The sequence below is a fragment of the Gnatocerus cornutus genome, chromosome 2, assembly GCF_029298725.1.
Source record: "Gnatocerus cornutus isolate USDA-ARS CGAHR chromosome 2, icGnaCorn1.1, whole genome shotgun sequence".
Lineage (NCBI taxonomy): Eukaryota > Metazoa > Arthropoda > Insecta > Coleoptera > Tenebrionidae > Gnatocerus > Gnatocerus cornutus.
Window position 1 is genome coordinate 18,959,337 of NC_142234.1, and position 20,849 is coordinate 18,980,185.

The 20,849-nt window shown below is 36.1% G+C and overlaps 1 protein-coding gene across 3 annotated transcripts; it reads right to left on the bottom strand.

Moving 5' to 3' along the window:
* Positions 1-470: 470 nt before the first annotated feature.
* Positions 471-19,586, bottom strand: LOC148179795 (uncharacterized). 3 transcript variants are annotated; one of them, XM_088050472.1, is made up of 9 exons: positions 19,190-19,586; positions 11,867-12,682; positions 9,268-10,114; positions 8,534-8,853; positions 7,707-7,796; positions 3,964-4,470; positions 3,399-3,570; positions 2,482-3,065; positions 471-1,826 (listed from the first exon to the last, which is right to left on the bottom strand). In XM_088050472.1, the coding sequence occupies exons 2-8, from the start codon at positions 12,587-12,589 to the stop codon at positions 2,491-2,493; spliced, it is 3,234 nt and encodes a 1,077-aa protein (XP_087906598.1). In that variant the 5' UTR covers positions 12,590-12,682; positions 19,190-19,586; the 3' UTR covers positions 471-1,826; positions 2,482-2,490. The 3 variants fall into 3 exon arrangements, with proteins under 3 accessions (XP_087906598.1, XP_087906597.1, XP_087906600.1); XM_088050471.1 differs by having other exon boundaries at positions 3,949-4,470; XM_088050474.1 differs by lacking the exon at positions 7,707-7,796 and having other exon boundaries at positions 3,949-4,470.
* Between the last annotated feature and the right edge of the window lie 1,263 nt (positions 19,587-20,849).

The window sequence follows — 20,849 nt, forward strand, 5'->3', positions numbered from 1 at the left end:
CATGTAAGAGGGATAGCCCTGCAAAATAAAAAATAGTTTAGGAAAATGCAATTTTAATCTGCTGATAAATACATCAAACATTTTGGAGAACAATTATTTTTATTTAATTTAACAAACATTTACATGATATGTCTATTATGTAGGGCATGATATAATAATATATATTATATAAATAATTTATGCGCTTCTTAAATGATACTAGGTACGTAATTTTATATACAAAGTGTATATGTCATTTATAACAGTATTTATACAAATATCTAAAGTGCAGTCTCGCTTTTTAGCATTTGTGGTAGTATTCTCATTGTTATAAAAAGAAATAAAATTGCGATTGTCTATAACAAGCTTGTATGCAAATCTATCAATAGTTGGTAATAAATTTAGGTATACCTATCAAGATTTGTTCGTTACATGGCTCTTAGTGACAATGAGATACAAAAGGATGGGTAAAGATGAAAGAAAATATGTAGTCAACCAATTTTTATAATAATTATTATTTCAAAACAAGGAATGAAAGAAGGCGGCAATAACACCATGTGCAGTTATAAAAATTATTATCTATTTTACGTAACTACCGATAAATAAAACTCCGGATAAATATAAACATGAAATTACCTACACTGCCGTTCTAACATTTGTAAATGTGGCGGTATAAAAGTTGAGGTATAAATTATACAGACGGTCAAAAATCCTATAAACCGAAATATTGAATTTATTCGTGTTGTTTAATAAGGCGACACAATGTGAAAATAAAGTCAAGAATTTGTAACAACATGATTTAGGATGCAGCGATTGAGACATACAACAAGGGCATCTATCACACAAACATCTCTAACAACATTATTTGCATTATTATTGTAACAGTGTTTTACGTACAAAAATGAACAATCGAAACTATGAGTGACCTAAAATATGTCATACCGGTAGTTCAATTTAGATTACCGATCTTTGTTGCTCCAAATAATTTTGGAATCGTATTATTTGTCTTGTAAGGACATACTAAAATCTCCGTTTCTTAAGTTGAATGGAAAATATTGTAATAAAAATAAGTATTCTCAAAATAACAATATCCTTACACACATTTTGCTTAAAATTAATTTAATCACAGACAAAAATAAGCTTGGCCAGTCGTAATTACTTTTTCACTTGACATTTAACAACCTCTCTGCTTCGCCACGTAGCGCTTACTTACTTGGAAAATTTAGGCTTGAAATTTTGATTTGGTAAAAAATCGGTGAGATCACTTTCATCGCGTAAAAGCAGTGAGGCTGTTTCAATATTGCTGTATTCATTGACTACCTTTAAATCCATTCACACAACCATATTTCTAGCTTGTGGCATGCTCTCATGCAATTCCTTTTTTTTCCCTTCCAATTTGTCGCTACTTATAATTTGATTTACACCTAAGGACTCATTGCAGCAAGGAGATAAGGACAATTCCGTATAAATTTCATTACATGAGCCTCAGTTTCAAAATAGAACACCTCATCTATCACTTGTGAACCTCTGCAAAATGCATTAGCTGCTTGCACTAAACATTGCATGTAAAAGTCTGAAAACTGTTTTATTAACATGTGACTTTTAGAATATAATTGTGGCAAAAAATAACAATGCTTTTACTTGAAAGTTAATTCTAAGAATGTTACAAACGTCTCCAACAACAAAGCACTTTATATGCACCATCTTTACTATTTTTCTTGAGAATTGTGGACGAACGTCACTCCATGTTTCCGAATTATCTTCCAAATCAGAAGCTCTTCTACTTTTAAACTTCGTGATTCCTGGCCATTTCGGTCCGTACTAAGTCTAAGGAATGGTTTAATCTCCTAGAAACAAATTCTTACATTAGATCCACTTGCAGTTTTTACCAACAAAACGTGTTTTTGTAACTACTCTGAGAGACTGCGAATAACGAACCCTTTTTTATCGGTTTGGACGTGTGGGAAATAAAATTTATAGCAAAAAAAGTGCGAGTACAAAGCGTTGTGTTCGAATTAAATTTTTATTGATGAGAGTTTTTGCAGTTATATATCGTGTAACGAATGTGTATTGACACTGGCGACTTCTTGTTTTCCTTGTTTCTGGCAAGGTTTCAACATTATAACTACTCGGAATTTACTGCTCTTAAGGGCAGTTTCCTTTCTACGCCTCATTGTTCTGTTGGACTATAAAAATATTTTTATACAGTGCCTAATAAATGTTCTCAATAAAGTATAGTAAAAAAAAATGTATTGAGAAAACTAAAGTTTTCGAAAAACATTTAAACTCTTTAATGAAATAAAATCTCGTTTCCTGCGTTAAAACGTCCAAGTTATCGTGGAATTTTTTATTGAAGTAAGTTTGTGAGTTTTGATGCTTTTTGTTTTAAGACAAAACCCTTCGCTAAATTTTCATTGCAAGTTCGTGCGTTGGGAAAGTTAACTTGAATTATTTATCTTTAGCTTTTTGTTTGAGCGTTGCGACTAAAGCAAAACAATTCACCTTCGAATGCTACGAGGACGGATTGGGTCCTTTGGAGATAGCGTTTCCGGGCTGTCTCGTAGGAGGAACAACCACAGTGGGATGAAGAAGCAGTCTAGTTTCTTCATTGGGTGAATTATCGTCCATTGGAGGAGGCGGGGGACAAATGTATAGCGGCATATCACCGACACTATCACTGCACTCTTTCAACTTATTGGAATCAAGCACGGGTTCCTTGCAAGCCTGTTTCTCCTTGATAATATCGTCTAACAAAAACAACTGCGATTTTAATGTCCTGTTTTTTTCACTATCTTGTTGGTAGTAAGGAGGAAGATTTTTGCTGAGAGTTTTTTGACTAAGAGCGCGATGTCGTAACGGAGGGGATGATAGTCGTTTATTCGGAGAATATTCGCTCCCAGAACCGATTTCATAACCGGACATGTTGTCGGAGATTAAACGCTCGCTTTCCGGATCTGTGTTGCGGTTTCCGCTGCTGTCCGACTTCTTCAGGATTGACTTGGAACGTCGATGGTGCTCTAATTGCGGACTCGTTCGACTGTCTATCGAATCCACTGATAGCGACGATTTGCTTCCGCTGTTCTTGCCTGCAACGAAAAATGAGATTAGGTTGACAAACTAGAAATTATTCAGCAAACTGTGGTGTTGTGGAGGGTTTGCGGTCAGCGAGTTTTAGAGATTTACCTTATAACAGCCAACAAAGCGGAAAAGTTTCGGGAAAGGTTCTTGTTTGAGAAACCTCAAAAGTGGATAAATGTCGACTTGTTAACTTTTCCACACAGCGGTGGCAGGACGAGAAAAATACATTACAGGAGCCTTTGCATTTTAACGTACTAGTTGCGGCTAATAGGATTCTTTATAAGCAAACGGAACGGATCCTCTTTTTCTGTTTCTCTTGTGAAAGTGGCGTAATTACTCACCTGATCTAGCCCCGCTCAAATTCTGTATTCCAAACAGGTGCTGATTTATTATCCTCGTTGCCGATGCTAGTCCTCGCGAAGGAATAAAAGAAGTCTTTTTGCGCTTGGCTTCAAGACTTTCTTGAGAGTCTCGTTCAAATGCATCGCCAAACCTTGTCCGTGGTCGACCGCTCTGGAGAAAAAAAGACGTGAAAAACTCGAAACTGTGCTAATTGTAAACAATTGAAACCGGTAAATAAACCGACTGTTGAAATATAGGACGGGCGTGTTGTATTGATTTCGTAGGTATCACAATGGATGACCGGTTATTGTTATCAATCACTCTGTGCTGTCAGCGAAAAATATTATTTTTGAAATATATTTAGTTTGATCCGACAAAGATGGATTATTTCGTGTTGATATAAACCCGAATTCGTTGTATTTTTAATAAACAAAATTTGTATTATGTGTTTGATAAATATTTACTCGTGGGCTTTCATCTCTGCACTCTTTGCTTTTAAACCGATCAAACAGTGTGTGTGAAAGAAATATTAAATAAAATTGCACTAACTTTGAGATGGAATACCTGTTGGAATCTTGTCCTCCGGTTTTTGGGCAAAGGCGAATCGTTTAAACTGACTCGACTGCCTCTATCAAGCGGTCCAAATCCTTTGAACGCCTCCTCCATGGGCGATGTTCCCAAACTCCTAAGTGCCGTATCTCCGGAAGCCGATTTTTTCACGCCTCCAGTTCTTCCGGGCGCCGGAGTAACCGGACTGTTATCCCCGCTTTTATCCAAGGGATTCACATAAAGATTACTGTCTATTACACACGAGGGATCAACAATGTCGGATGCGAGATCTCCCTGAGAATTGAAGGGGTGCGTCGTACAACTTGCAAATGTATCCGAACTGTCCATGCTTGCCAAATCGCCGTTGTTGTTGTTCATATTTTTCTGTTTGATATCCACCTCGGTGAAACTGTTGTAGAGTTGCTCTGCTTTCAACGTCCTCATTTCCAGACAGACGGGATTGCGGAAGTCGCTCGTCGGCAGAGGCATCAAGTTTTCCGCGTCAACAAAGTCTTTGAAATCCTGGAGGGTTTGCTCAAATTAGTTTCTAGATGACGCTGAATGGCATGGCCGGCAACGAATACCATTTTTTCATTGAAGTGAATCAATAGGCGTATTTGTTGCTGGCATGCTGACTCGAAACCGCACATATTCTTTTGATTTTGAATCTCTCGAAACCACCTAATTGTACAGCCTTAGAACAAATTACATGAAGTCTAAATCTACACGTGCATCGTGTAGCCACAAGCCAATAATAAAACGGGAATATTCAAATTGTATCCGTGCGTGCACTGGGGTGACCCTAACTTAGCTTAGCGTGCATGTTTTTAATCTAAAATATTAAGTACTAACCTCTTTACAACAATTTTTTATGTCTATTAGTCGACTCGTTTTATTTGAAGAGTTTTGTTTGTGTGCTGTGTGAACATAAATCTAATAAAACTCAAACTATAACAAATTGAAAGAAAAAAAATCGTCATACCGATCTCTGGAGTGCCAACCAAATCGAGCAATAAAAGAAATGTTTCAAGTTTTGGTTGGCACGGAGAGTGATATATCTGATGATTTCAGTGCGGTCAATATTGTCAGGTTGTGTCGGAAAATCGTCAGATATAAAACTTGATAATCCGTTCAAACAGCTCCACCAAATCAACTCAGCAGGTAGTGATGTCCAAATTAAATTTCCGACAACACTTGATGAATGACCCAGTGAATTTGGCATCATCAACAGTTCCGCGATACGATACCAGTCTATAAGGTGAACTCACCTGTGTATAAGTATGAAAGTGGGGCTATGGAAACATCACTACACGCTTTTCGTGTGAAGTGGAATACATTCTCCTTGGCATCTTCCAGGTTTACATTCCTGTAACGCAGCACCAGGCTCAATTTCACAACCGTGATTTTATTGACCATTTTTCATCTCTACCCTCACGGGTCACCGAGTTTGTACAAAATCAAATAAAAAAACAACTAAATCACACACTCAACACAAGAAGAACATAAAACACCAAAGAAACACGCCGTGGAAATTAGAAAAGAACATGTGTATTCTACAGTTTTCGGGTTTGTCATTTCAACCACAGGCGCCGAACTTTTAACTATTGTCTAGACCCCGCAACTAAAAGCAATCTAGAAAATGCACACCATTTCCATCAATCTCATCATTTTAACTTAATCCGTGCACTAAGAGCAACAGTACTTAGCAGTAATAGAGTCTTTCCAGTCCACTCTTTACTGCCTCTTCTTGTAGCAGCAATCTATATCTCTGGAAACAAGTGGTTGGTAGACAAAAATTAACACTGAGAACTTCATGCAACTTGCTTCAACTATTCAAATCTCAGTTATGTTCAACCAATGGAAGCGTTGATAGCCACGATAATTTTACACTTTAGAAACATGCCATGAGATTTATGGAGCTAAATTATTTAAATACGTACCTACAAGTGCACAGTTTCAAACTAAGTGCATGTAAAATTTGCAATTTTCTCAAATCAAGTTTACAGACTATCAGCTTACCTTTGCGTTGTTTAGCTTAAATTATCAATTATTTTCAGCTAAAATCTACCTAATTATACAAGCTCTTTATATAAATTGCCACTACAGAACTAATGAGAGCTACTGTTAAGAAACTATTACAGCACCGGAATATTTTAACGACTGTTTTATCTCTGCCAATTCGTTGTTCGTTATTTTATCGCAATCTGCTAAAAATGGATCAACCACGGATAAAATTTTGTATTATATTCAAGTATGACAAAAACTTATTACGAGACTGTCAGTTTTGGTTGATCCAATTTTTAACCCTTTAACTGTTGTAAACCTGTATGTACGTTTTGTCATTTTTATCAGAAAATGCAAATGATAAGAATTTAAATTTTGGGGACAAAAGTAAGCGGATAAGACGAATCGATCGAATAAATAGATTCACATTTACTTGAGACTTCCAGTTATGCCATAAGTGGTAGTCAACTTCCTTATTTTAAACAGAACACCCTATATTTTATTGCATTTTTGAATTCTATATGAAAATTAAAGATCACTTTTATATGCCGTATAATTGTATCATTTTTTAAATATCTCGATTTTTCAAAAAAAAAATTAAATTTGCATGACAAAAAAAATATTTAGACAAACATTTTTGAGAAAGAAAGAGTAAAAACACTCCTATTAAATAATAAGAAAATTTCACTTCTGTTGTGCAATTTTTTCACAAAAAACAAGATATCTCTAAAATGATTCAATTTAAGTGTAGCACTTTATACATAAAGTCACCCTTAATTTGGACGTAGAATCTGAAAATGCAATGGATGTTCCATTTTAAATAAGCAAGTTGACTACTACTTCCGGCATAACTGGAAGTGCCACAAATATGTGAATATTGTCATTCGAATTGTTTTATTCGCTTAATTTTGTTCCCAAAATTTCAAATTCTCATCTTTTGTAGTTTATGAGAAAAATGTCAAAACGTATATATACGTTTATAACAGTTAAAGCGTGAACGGTTCGCAAGGAATTTAAATTGGGCACCAATCAGTTCTGCTTTTCGATAACCGTCCGTAGAAATATCGTAATTTATTTACAGCATTAAATATCACTACCGTCCAAGGTCACGACATTGCCCGCTTTTGATTTCTATTGTCCTATTTTTAGACAATTTTCATTATATCAATAACTCAACTGTGAAAGTAACACAACTGAATTAAAAACTGAAAACTTTTAGCTACTGCACAATCAGCGCCTATGATTTAATGTGGGAAATAACGTGTCGCTATTTTCTAAATGATTGTATCCGTTTTGTTGAAAATGTCATTGTAGCAAATTTAATTTCAGATTAAATTCGACTGAAAAGTGATTCAACAAAACTTCAACATTTATCTAAATCTAATCTAAGAAAACTATGTCGGAGGTAACGAAAATCGATGCAAAGTGCCTTTTTTAGCATGCACGTGATCATGCAAAAGTGTGCTACAATGAAATGACAGCGATTCTGCTCTTGCCTCTACTGTTTTGAGAAACTGTGATTGTGCAATAATCGAAGTTGTTTGTAAGTTAATTCACTTGTGTGCGCGTGGGTGAAGACATGAATTGTAAATGTAATTCATTTTCCGTTACGAAAATTTCATTTTACTAATTTAATATACACAGTGGTTTGGTGTGGATTTCTAAGACAATTTTTACTTGGTAAAGCACAACTGCTAAGCTTAAGCTGGATGAAGTAAGCGTTTTTAATGAAGTATTAGAGAGAGCAATACTACCTTCGAGGTGCAAAAGCAACATTCGAATTCGCTAGGTAATTCATCAACTTTCTCAATCCTCCTCATGGGATCAGATTTTTTGCTGTCAGCCTATAAGATAGATCGAAACACAAAGTAGCATAGCATAGCAAAAATTAACAAACTGACAGTTTAAAAATATATACACTATGTGCACGTAAAGTCTCTTGTGGGGCTCTTTTAATAACTAGCCAACTCAATTAGTGTGATTACCGTAGTTTATCGTACGATAGCGTCTAAATTAATCATGGAAATTGGCTATCAATTACGGAGTAAAGAAGAGGATGTTTTTATTTTTGTTAAAGACAAAGCACTTTTGGCAATACCTCTCGGATGCCTAGCCAAAGTAATTTTATTATTACACTTAACTTTGTTACTAGAGATCTAATTTACTCTTCTGTTGTAGCAAAGCTAAAGGATATTTAGATGTGCCTGGAGCTCAAAAATAAATGTTGATTCAGAAGCGACAGTGCTGAAATTAACACTCTTCCTTAAATAACCAAAGTAAATATATCCTCGTTTGTGAGAAATTTTCATCACTTTTGCACCAAGAGTCATGATTTAAACTGATGATATTGTCAATGAAGTTAGGCGATGATATTTTTTGTCCAAACCACGTCAACAATGTTATTTGGTATGTACAAACATGTCCTTGCTTAAAATCTGCACATAAACAAGACGACAGCTAAAGCGTTACAGCTAAGCTTTCGATTTTAAGCAATGTTTGATGACTCCAAACTGTGTCTCCATGTTTTGTACGTGTTGGTTTGGTTAAAGAATTGGCTTTGTAAAATGAAATATCAGCTTACCCCCGGTGATATGTATCCCTTAGGCGTGGTGGCAATAAGTTGTGTTTCGTCCTGTGCAAGAGGTGCCATCGGCGGGGTGTGTTGCATTTGTTGTTCTTCCGGAGCGAGTTCCAAAAGACGACGCTGAGATAAGGGAGAAGCAGGTAACGGAGGTCCTTCGCCGGTAGGAAGACAAGGTGTTGCGGAAGAATTACTACGTCGATGTCTGTTAGGGAAATGATCGAAGTTGCGATAACAGCCGGTTCCCGTTTGAGCAGGATTTCGTCCGCTGGCCGATTCCCCTTCTGTGCTGTTGCCGTCAACGTGAGAGATATTGTGGCCTGGCGAGACATCCACTGTCAGCAAGGAGACCACCAACAGTCCGAACGTGCACTCGACAATGTTCAGCACAAGTCAACACATTTAAAACGATGAAAAGCAGTTAAAGACCAACGTGACGAACTTAAGGTGCTCTAGACATTTAAAATGCTTATGAAAGTCAACACAAGCGTGAACATGCTGTTTCGGGTCCCGCGGTTTTAACACGTTTTATGAGTGTCTGCGATTGTCTTCGTTTCCACCAATCAGGGCACACTTGTCACCTGGGGAAGAGGACATCGTCTTAACGCGGTGCAAACCAAGACACGCAAATCATTAGGTGGCAAATTACGCGTTACGAAGCAGTTGACTGACATTTATCATATAAATCACGCAATGCGAATGATCCTGCGTGCAAAAAAGAAATCGACACTCACCTGTGTCGACGATGACGTCGATGAGATCCATGCTTTTTGCGAATGCGTCCCTCAAGTTGATGTGGTGGAAGGAAACGATGCTGCCTTCTCGTTTAGCGCGTTCGAGGGCTTCGCGACGTTTCAAGGCTTTCTCTCTTCGCATTTGGTTTTTGTAGAACTCGGCAAAGTTATTGACAATGATAGGAATGGGCAACGCGATTACCAAGACACCGCAAATACAACATACACTTCCTATAACTTTCCCCAGCGGTGTCGTGGGGTAAATGTCTCCGTAACCTACAGTCGTCATTGTGATACCAGCCCACCAAAAAGTCTCGGGTATGCTTATGAACTTAGTGCCCGGCTCCTCCTTCTCGGCGAAGTAAGCGAGGCTGGAAAATATGAGGACGCCCATGGCTAGGAACAACATGAGCAAACCCAATTCCTTGTACGAGTTGCGTAAGGTAAACCCCAATGATTGGAGACCTGTCGAGTGACGTGCCAACTTGAGGATTCGCAAAATTCGCATGATACGGAAAACTTGGACGACACGTCGCACGTCTTGGAACTGATCAGTTGCGTTTTTGTTGGTCTCCAGGAGAAACAGAGAAACGAAATAAGGCAATATGGCTAGTAAGTCGATGATATTCAGGCCACCTTTGAAAAACTTCCACTTATTTGGTGAAGCGCTAAATCTTAGGATATACTCTAACGAAAACCACGTGATGCAAACTGCCTCCACCATGGCTAATTGGGGATTATCTTGGAAATTACCCTTTTCGTCGTTGACCTGCATACTTGGAATGGTGTTGAGCGTTAGTGCAATAGTGGACAGCACAATAAACAAGATGGACACGATGGCAATTACCTGAAATATATCACATCATTGCAACACTTCCTCCTTTCAATCCTCTATAACTTCGGATTAATATGCCAATTTTTTTTTATTTTCAACAACCATTTCCTATTCGAATAAAAGACAGTATATAGATAGACAGACGCACAAGCCACATAACTGACGATAGTTTATAAAAGCATACTTCACAACACATCCAACAACGATATCACAACGATCAAATGTATAGTGTGTAGGCAGCGGTGATCATTAAGCAGAAGGAAACTTAAAAAAACAAAGCTTGTTTATAAGAAGCAGAAAGGATCTCAAGGGATAGGACAATGGCTGTTAAACTCGGTTAGTTTTATTAGTCCGAAAGCATTTATAGAGATATCGAGATAGGAAGCAATGTACAAATAGCTCGAGCCCACATGTCAATCAAAAACCTGCCTATATTGGCGGACCATTTGACGTCATAAATGAAACAAGCATCTACAGTTAAAAATGTACATAATGAAAGTATTTACATTGAGATGACGTCTACGTTAATTTGTTAGTAATATCTCACTATTGGAACTACAACTTTACCGCTTACGAAGCTAACAAACTACATCTTCTCATGTTTAAAGCAATGAATCTAACTAACTTGGAAGCAGCCCCAACTTTTGCTAACATTAATGTATATTTCAATAGTCCAATAGCTTGTGCTCTTTATAATTTTTAACATTCTTTTTGTACGTTTTCAAAGGAGAAGGTGTTGAAAAACAACCAATGACGTCCAATAGCGGCCAAACAGGCATGCTTTGATCAACACCACATTACAGGGCTCGTTCTTGGGTATCTGATCGTCGCGTTTGCCCATCACTATCATAGTAAAACACAAGCGTATACACTGATATTGAAAACATCAAAATCTTCATCTTCGCTTTGCAGTGGACATCTAGAACAGTCATCAGCATAAACAGTTTTCCAGTGTTTGGATTTAAAGAAACCTGGTTGACTGTTGGAGATGGTTTATTTCAATGCAAACACTGAATCGACACTGAACATTGAAGCAAATTTCTCGAGAGAAGTATAAAATTTGCAACATTTAGATATAGAAAATATCACATTTTTAAGCATGCCTTCAGAAATGTTATTTAAGAAGATTAGAATTTGTGTTTTTACATTGGTCGAGTGCAAAGAACTCATTCTGTACATATAGATACAATAATAAATTAAATGATCAATTTATACTGTCTTTTTGGGGCCTACGAATTTACACGGGGCATTTAGTTTTTCTATGAAATTCGACTCTTGGGATTACGATAGGTATATCAGACACCTTAATCATCCAGCTTAATTGCTTTTTAAGAGGTAGATAATTGTGGCAGACACTTAATTTTACATTTTATAGGTTGCTATTGGTCTTAATTGGAGTAACCTTTGAATTACCATAAACTTAATGTAGCACGGAACATGATAATCGATATTTTCCTTTAAATTTATGATAAAATATTCAAGGAAACCATACTTTTCCGTAAATTTTAGTGCTACAGATAGCTAGAGCTCTATTATTTTTACTGAATTTTAATTTTGACATAATTTGCTACGAAACGAAAAATTATTTTTTTAGTCCGATCAAAGTAGACATTTCAAATAACAAAAAATCACTATTTTTATGTCTATTTTGACGGGACATTTTAAATTCATTTGGATTCATAGAAACTGATAAAGTTTCTGTTAGCTTAAGTTTGTCATTGAGAAGCAGAGTTTTAGCAGCTTTAAATGGTTGTAAGCCCTCACCCTAGCTGCAATCGACGTTGTTGGTTTTTCGAGCATGTCCCACAACCATTTCTGGTACTGAGAGCACTTGTCCTCGCCGAATTCTTCTTCGTCGCGCTGCCGGAGTGATTCCGCCTCTTTCCTCATTTCTTCGTGCACATGTTCTTTCCGTTGATGGTATTTATGTTGACAGCACGATTCAAGATAAAGCTCGTCGACGCCCCAATACTCCAAATCGTCGCTGAAGGCAAGCACACACATCTCATCAACCAAATGTAACTTCCCCGTTCTGTAGAAGTTGAGGATGGAACTGAAAGACTTGGGGTGTCTGTCGAAGAAGTACTCGTTGTCGATGAGCGAGTAGTCGTCGCAGAGCTCGCTAAGGGCCTCGTGGGTGTTGCAATCGCGAAGACGACCAAGCCGAGTGTGCGGTAGGCGATCCAAAGTTCGCCAAAGAACCTCGTGCTTGACGCCGCCCACGTTGATGCAAACGCGCCTGTTTAGCGCCTTCGAGCGCATTATCATGAAGGGCTCCGGTGGTAGCGAGGACATAGAGCGAGAGTAGGGTCGCTGCAGCTGAAGTGGTAGAGGTGGAGGTGGCGGAGGCTGCTGCAGCTGTAAAGGCGGCGGCGACGTCTGCGGGACGGAGGTGTAGCGCACGCCCTCGTTAGCCATCGTCGTCGTCGTCGCCGTCGCCGAGTCCCACCGCACGGCCAGCCCTTCGCCATCCCGGTCGCCCACCATGGACGGCGGCTGGCTGGGGGTTGCGGTGCTAGCCGTGCTGACGCGTCCTCATCCGCCACTGTCGTCACCTCCCCTGCGCTGACTCATTTTGATCTGCAAATTATAACACGGACACTCTTAATACGTGCTTGTACATACGGCGGAAGGGTGCTAGACATGCCAATTATTTACAGTAAAACCTCTCAAGCACGAAAACTCGCGCGCCCGGAGGGAAAGCCGGAAAATCAATAGCCAACCAAGTATACATGCATATTCAATTCCTTAACTTATTTTATTCTCTGAATCCCCGAAGCTTTGCCACGTGCTCTAATCAATTTAAAAAAAATAAAGAAATGTAAACAAGAAGTAGCTGGCATATTATTGAGGAAAAATTGATGAGGTCAACTCAATCATCGATTAGCGATGGCGCAACAATAAACAATCGATTTCTGTAAATTTCATCATTACATATTGCTACAATCTCAGTCAATAAATTTGTTTGTTCCAAAATATTCTCAGAATTTCCGCTAATTTCAGTCAGTTCCACTTTCGCAATTAAGAGATGTCTCCTTCATAAATAATAATACACTCCTCCCAACTTGTTCTAAAATTAATCCCCGAAATAAGCAGAACACGAATACATCATTTAAAAATTCACCTAAATTGTTTTGGTGATAAACTATGTCATTTAACTCTCTAGGGTTTGTTCAGCCCACCGAATCACGCAGACAGAAATCGTAATTTCATATAACATATTAATGGAACCAAATTCGACGGTAGCGTCCAAAAATTTAAATTATGTCACGTATTACTAGTAGTAATTCCACGTCTATTTTCCAGTACCTATCTAAAATCGTCGAAGTTTTACAGTTTCCTTTGTAAAATTGCAGCTTCTACACAGCTTTTAGATAGCGAAATAAATCTTGGAACGTGACTGAAATCATGATATCTTGTACAAAAGGACAAACGATATTACGTTTTTTTTTTTACATATTTCGCTGTTGCAAACTTTGGTGATCAGATTAAACCTCAGAGTAATCAATTAAGTTTATTTATCTAGCCGACTGGAACCTTGCGAACGTGTGTCTGAAATAGTCGTCGGAATATTAGGGAATGACACTTATCAAGACATACGTTCACGATGTAACAGTCGTGTTGGTAAATAATTGATCGCACTGTATATAATTAATACGATGTTAAATGAGATTTTCTGGGGAAAAACACCACAAGTGATTAATTTTTTAAAGAGTTGATAGCGATTTAATATGAAAAACGTAAATAAAAGCAGGAACTTAATTCGATTTAAAAGTTTGTTCCTTCCGCAAAGTTTAATTTGAATGGCTTATATTCTGGTTTTTCTTTGATATGATGGAATGCAGAAAACGACTTTAGTCAGAATGGAGTACAACAAAAACAAAATTTTGAAATATGACTGTATTTATGTATTATTTATGGTGAAAATTGTAGGGTTTAAAAATGCAATAAAATATCTAAATCCGGGGATTCTTTCTATTGTGATATTTAAAATATTTGGATTCCAAGTATACTTCAAATGCTTTTTGTTTCTGGAATCTCTTTGCATAGTCTTGAAATCTTTGAAAACCCGAAATTTTAATTAACAATTACTCCTATAATACATTACTATGCAATTCTATTCGTTTCAAATAAAATGTTTTATCAATTCTGAAAGGATTGGAGTCCGGAAAGCTTCACGACATTTAATTTAATTATAGAAACAAAAAACATTAATATAGTCCAAATTCCAAAATTTAGTATTTTGGATTTCGGTCGATATTTCGCTAATTTTTTAAGCAAATTTAAGCTATTAGTACCCATTTTACGCATAATTTCACGTAGAATCCAAAAAGTTTCGGATATTCAATTTTGAGTTGGAAAAATTTCAAAACTCAATATTTCCGAAACTATGAAAGATTTTGAGAAACGGTTTTTACCATCGTTTTTCTCGGGTCATTTTACTTTAGAATCCTGTGAAACGTCTTCTTGAAAATGACCCTAAAAACACCCCCTAAAAATCTATTTCGGTCGATATATCGTTTGTTTGTTAAAAAAATTTGGGCTCATTTTACGCAGAATTTCCTGCTGAATCCAAAACTATTTTTCTCGTCCGTCAACAAATAACTGAATTAGAGGCGTTTGAAATTTCAGTTTATCGCCAAATGGTCTAAATTTTGTAGGTTTCAAAAACAATTTTGCTCGATTTTTCCGGAATTAAGGCGAATATAAAAAACTTTTTTCGAAATCGTTTTTCTCGTGATTTTTTAGCTTAGATATCGATTTTCGATAGTTCGATTTCAAAATTTTATTTTTTTCAGTGTGGAAGTTATCTTCTTTTCGGTCTTGTGAAATTGAATTTTAATCTCCAAAATCATATAAAGATGTGGTTTTCGCCATTTTTGTTGCTAATAATCTTGTTTTACATACATAATCAAGACTGTGTCAGCGAGACTAGGAGCTTCTATTTGAAGCTTCGCTATAATTGTGGTGGATGCGCCGGGTAAGAAACCATTCAGCTTCATGCTCGGTTTCAATCTCATTCTAACCAGTCAATAACTTCATTAATTCCACTTCATATATCAAAAATGGCAAACATGACAATCATAAATAATTAACACTGTTACATTACAAGCTGCTTTACGTTGAAATCCAATTTACAAACGTCTGTCATTGTTGACTTTGTTCCACATCCAGAATGAATATCGAGCAAACCGAAGAGAAAATAGGTTGAGCGCAGAGGTGAGAGAACGAATAAGAGGAAAGGTCAAAGGTCATCAGCATCCCAGATGTGGCCAATGCAAGCCACCATTTCTATCTAGGGCAAACTCCTTCAGACTTTTTCTAAATAATAATAAACCAGTCGAAATGTGTAGTTTGCACAATGTTCTAGTTTCGATTCGAATTAATTCAGTTCGCGAAATAAGGGATGCATGCATAATTTCCCTGTTCAACATGCGACAATATTGGAAGAGTTGTAATTTGCCTTCCAAAAACTTTTGTTATCTAAGCCCGAATATCAAAACTGTAAGTCATAAAAAGTGGCAAAATAAACTTTATGCAGTCATAAAAAATTAATAAAACGACAAGCAGCTTTGAAATCAGCTTAAGTGGAGGTTTAAACGAACCTTGACAATGTAAAAGCTGTCATGAAATTGGAACGGTTCTCCACTAAACAAAACTTTATGGCATTGTATTGAATTTTCATCGAGTTCTGCTTTATTTTGATAAGATAACTGTCGAAAGGGTGTCGTTTTTAATAGACTGGTTATCACTACAATGATAACATTTCCTGGAATGTGTTTCTATTTCCGGATTTGGCACGACATATCCGTGAAATAGCTCCTAATTTTTCTAATTAAGCGAAGGTCGCGATCTTAATCTGTTTGGCAACTAAATAGAGATGTTTTGCAAGATTAAAATGTTGGTCGGTTCTATGCCAAGGTAAAGTTGTGCAAGCCCGCTTAGCATTTTATAAAAATAACGTAAAAAATTTATGTCCACTCTGTAAATACAACGTGTTTACTAGACCACTGGCCCGGAACCAAAAAAACTGCAATAAAACATAAAACCTTTGTGTCACTGTCAATAAAAAATATCCATAGAATAGATTCGAAGAATCCTATTGATTAGACTTGTGGGAAAAACAAAGAAAGTCAACGTCCGGTAATAGTTCCAGTCTGTTTTGATTCAAGTTTTTCCTCGACTGGAATAAGAAATTGACGACGCTCAAGCTATTATAACAGTTGTCAGCAACTTTTCCCAATTTAGTGCGTAAATGTCTCTCTTTCTGCATCTTCACTGATTAACACATTTTAATAAATCAATATCACGTGTAATGCAAACATGTTCCACAGCCATCAGCAACAAACTTAGGTTTTCCGGAGATTTTTCCACTACATAGATAACTTTAAATCGATACAAATTGAATCCTATCAGCACTGGAATTGGAAACGGCCCCTTGCATGGTTGATAAACGTTTCACTCAGATTTCATAAATACTTACACATCAGTTTTACGTAATTGTACAGATTTGACTGCAGTGAAGAGTTAAATATTGATGAGTCGATGGGTTTTTCGAATTTTGTGGGATTAATATGGAGTGGTGTCTAAATATAAACAGACTTTGGATGCTCGATAGTGTCGATAAATGACAAATCTATAAATCAATAAGTAATAATAGGGAGATTTTTTTTGTTGCTGTTGTACCAAGCTTAGGCCGTTTTATTTTTTATTCCAATTTTTTAATTACGCCACACCGTTTGATTTTTCGAGGAATTTTGCACATTGCTGCCGATTTCTCCAGAATTAGTCTTTGGATCTTGATAAAACTTATTATTTTATGCTTTTCGACTTCTACAATACATATACATCCTCAAAAACTGTCTTTATATAGGAAAAATCGTCTTTTAGAAATGTTCTTGTTATGAAAAATGATGTTTTCAGGTTTTATTGTACAAAAAATTATTTTCTTGAGTTTTTCGTGAAAACTTACAAAGTTATAGTTACAGTGTTTTAAAAAGCTAATTTAATAGGCTTTCCAACGATCTATAAAACTCATCGCTAGAGTTAATATTTGTCATAAAAATTTTAAAAAACTGATTTCATGTCCCAAAAAATGGTTTTTGAATGGTTTTCTTATACAATTTTGCATACGATTAAAGAATTATTAAATCGATTTTTCATGGTAATGCATCATTGAAAAGGCTAATAGGCCTTTGTAAGCCAGTGATAAATGCATTGCTATCTTTTATCGTTTAGAAGTTGTAGGACAAAAAACTTTGAAAAGTTTTTCAAAAAATGTACAACTTTTTGTTGTGTTTTGCCAATTTTAATACAAAAACTTAATGTTAGAGCTTACAAACTCGTTATTTCTAGGCACATATTTAGTTTTAAAATGACTTTAATGCAAACGCAGACAAGAATACATTTTAGATAACTTCTTGACAATGAAGGATTCTTAGTTTGCTTATGGACCAACAAAATTGGAGGGTGAAATTCTTTGAAAGGAATTGTTCAGATTTTTTTTAGAAAAACAATGAATAACTATTAAACATAAATACTCCCCAATATGTTGGGAAATTGGCACAAAATGAGGAGTTGGAAGTCACTGAAAATTAATTTTTTGTATCTTTATTTGAACGTTTTCCCGGACAATCTATTGACAGTAATCGATAAAAATATCAATTTTACGTAAATTTTATCAGGGGCAAGAAAATTATCAAGATTGATAGGAAAACTTTTCAAATTTATTTAAATTATAAAAAACTCGACCAACTTTTTAACAGTTGCTGCATAATTTTTATCTGTTATTTTCCATTTTGACGAGTGAAATCATATAGAAACGTGAATTTTATCAAAAAACTACAATTTTGTGGATATTCGATTCAAAATTTTTACAAAATCTTTGAAAGTTTTTTTTCTAAAAATCACTCCATATTGTTTTTCATGTAACTTCTAAATGGCTAGTTTAATACCGCGTTAGAAAGCAGAGATTTCAACCTTTATAACAGCGAATTATAATAAAAAATCAAAGTACTAATTTAAGAGTTCTATGCAAAAAGTTTCAAAAAGTTTTTAAAACCGTTCGTTCTTCGAAATTTTAGTTTTTCTCAAATATCTTGGCAAACATCTCAAAGTGGTGATTTCTATAGCTCTTTAAAAAGCTTATTTAATTATCTTTACAATGATATGTTATAGAATTTGAATTTAGAAACAAGAAGCAATTCTACTTTAAAAATCACTTTCCACTACTCCACTACAAATTTCGTCTAAAATTTGTTGACTAATATAATTTTCGACTTCTTGAGTACATTTTTTTTTCAATTTTTGTTCAATTGAATGTTTGGAGTTTCAAAATAAATGTAAAAAGATCCTCAATTTCTAAATATTACAATTTTAAAATATTATTGAAGTTTGTACGAAAAATTTTTAGACTTTCTTGAATATCTCTCATAAATTCTCTCTTGCTTCAGTTCTGCTTGAAAACAAAGTGATAAATTCGTCCAAAACTAAATTCTACATTCTTCTCTTTGACACTCTCAGCCGTATTTTTTCAATTAATTAAACCAGTTTGTAGATGTTCGGAAAATCGATACACCGCCATAAAGAGTGTGCAATACTTCTTTTTAGGTCTAGGCACCCTTTATCTCCTTCAGGCCATAAAACACTTTATAGTCCACTGAATACACAAAAACTAACTAACAATTCTCTATTCGCTGTTAGCTGAGAATAAACTCAACTCTTTCCCTCTTTTAAACGTAAATTAGAAAAAAAAACTGTCTTGATTAAAAAACTATAAACTTTTCGCAAAAATGAATCGTGTGTGGTGGTGTTTAGCCAGAGCCAGTCAATGGTACATATTCCATTACGCAGAACGTGCACCGTTACCGGTCAATACCATAATAAGTCAATGAGAGCAAATGAATGAATGAGCTGTGATCCCGTTTTAAGTAATCGTTATTATCAAAAATTGATTTTTGTGACACGATTGAATCAGTGGAAAACCACAACGAATATAAAGGATTTGATGCGCAATACTGAAGGAACTTGAAAGCTATCGGTAATACCTTGAATTCGTGCTTGTTTTCAATAAAGAATGTTACTCACCTGAAGAGGGGAGTCGGGGTAATTAAACGTATATTGATTATTTTGATCATGTTCCATAGTTTTACAATACCATTTGTGGTATTGTGTCAACGCACGGATTGGGTCACTCCACTCTTTGATTAATTGAGCACATATTTGGTATCATGACACGGAATTTTTTAAAAGCATTTCAAAAAGTTGGGAAAGACGGTAAAGCACTTTCACTCATCAATGAAAAAAGCGAGTCCGGGAGCTGGAGAAAAGTGAAAAGAACAGACAGTCATTTCTCGTCCGAACTGAATATGAATTAAACTTTTTTTTTGTGTTGTTGTATAGTTGTGTGTACAATGGCACCATACACAATAGTATATCACTTGGATCAGTCTATCAAGTCGTATTCTACTTGGCGATGTGCATCTAACTGGCCGAACCCAAAGCTCCCACGAAAGCTCGGCGAAGTTGAACGAACGCGGTTCGATCCGGAGCAACACATAGCAACCGTGTGGGTACCGCCCTCCGGTATAAGAAACATCTACAAATACTATTTTCATAAAATATTTAAAAGTCCGATGCCATTCCACCAAAGTTGGACAGGTCCGGATCGATCGAGAAACAAATTACTTCTGTGTCGTCCCTTCATGGCCTCAAACCAGAACTACGCGACAAATCGCTTTGACCGACATACGCACTCAGCGTTTCTCAAGTCCGATCAATTAGCAATCCGATAGTGGCCATCCCCATTAGAAAAATTAAAATTCAAGTTGCACCATTTCGCTAAATTATCCGTTTAGGTAAATGCTAATGCATTCAGACAGTGACAAATTTTCGGCACATCGTTAAAAGCTCCGGAGGAAATGACTGGAATTGTGAAGAATAAATATAGACATGATCGAAATTTAGGATGTGATGTTCACCACACCCACGTTAAACCTCTTTGCGATGCTAAATTTAAGCTTCGCACTAATTCAAATAGTCACAATATTGAAGAAGAAAGTATGTCGAAATCGAGATTTATTCCTCTTCAGTTTTATCTGTGTCTACTTCTGCAATAAATCACATGTGAGAGCAGCAAATTTGAGTGCAAGCGATGTCGCTTCCCCAAATAATCATTTCTGCTGTCTGTTAGCACACTTATCTAATGTATTTCGGGTAAAAAAGATGATATATTACTTCCAACCTGTTTTATTTTGATCACGCTAATAACCGGCGATATTCTTAAATTACTAAATTAAATTAGGAAAGTTTGCATATTACGGAAAAGTCTTTCATTTTTAGAAACTATAAAAATGCAGCTTTAACGACGCACTTCAACTAAATAAATAATTGATTGCAAGGACATCGTTTTCATTAACGGGAAACTATGACTCTTGTTCTATTAAAAAAGTTAACTCCGAGTCTGGGTAGATGGAGCAAAAAGCGATGTAATCGCGATTATGTTACACTAGTAGACAAGGTTTTGTGATGGCGAAGTGGACAGTCATTTGACTCCAGATTGACTCCCAAGCTCATTTGCTCAGGTTTCTAAGGGATTTAAAAAAGGATGTATTTTGGGACTTTTCCAACAAACTGTAGTAACATTGATCGCAATGGTGAAAAAACTACCTTCTTTCTAAAGAAATGCTTTTTTTGCTCATTTTGCCTGCATCTATGAATTCATGCATCGATTTCTCATTTAAGAAGT

Excerpts from the sequence above, each read along its gene's own strand:
- LOC148179795 (XM_088050471.1), bottom strand. The coding sequence starts at position 12,589 with ATGGTGGGCGACCGGGATGGCGAAGGGCTGGCCGTGCGGTGGGACTCG. Across the intron at positions 10,115-11,866 it reads CAACGTCGATTGCAGCTAGG|GTAATTGCCATCGTGTCCAT; the intron begins GTGAGGGCTTAC and ends GATATATTTCAG. Across the intron at positions 3,571-3,948 it reads AACAGGTATTCCATCTCAAA|AGCGGTCGACCACGGACAAG; the intron begins GTTAGTGCAATT and ends TTTTTTCTCCAG.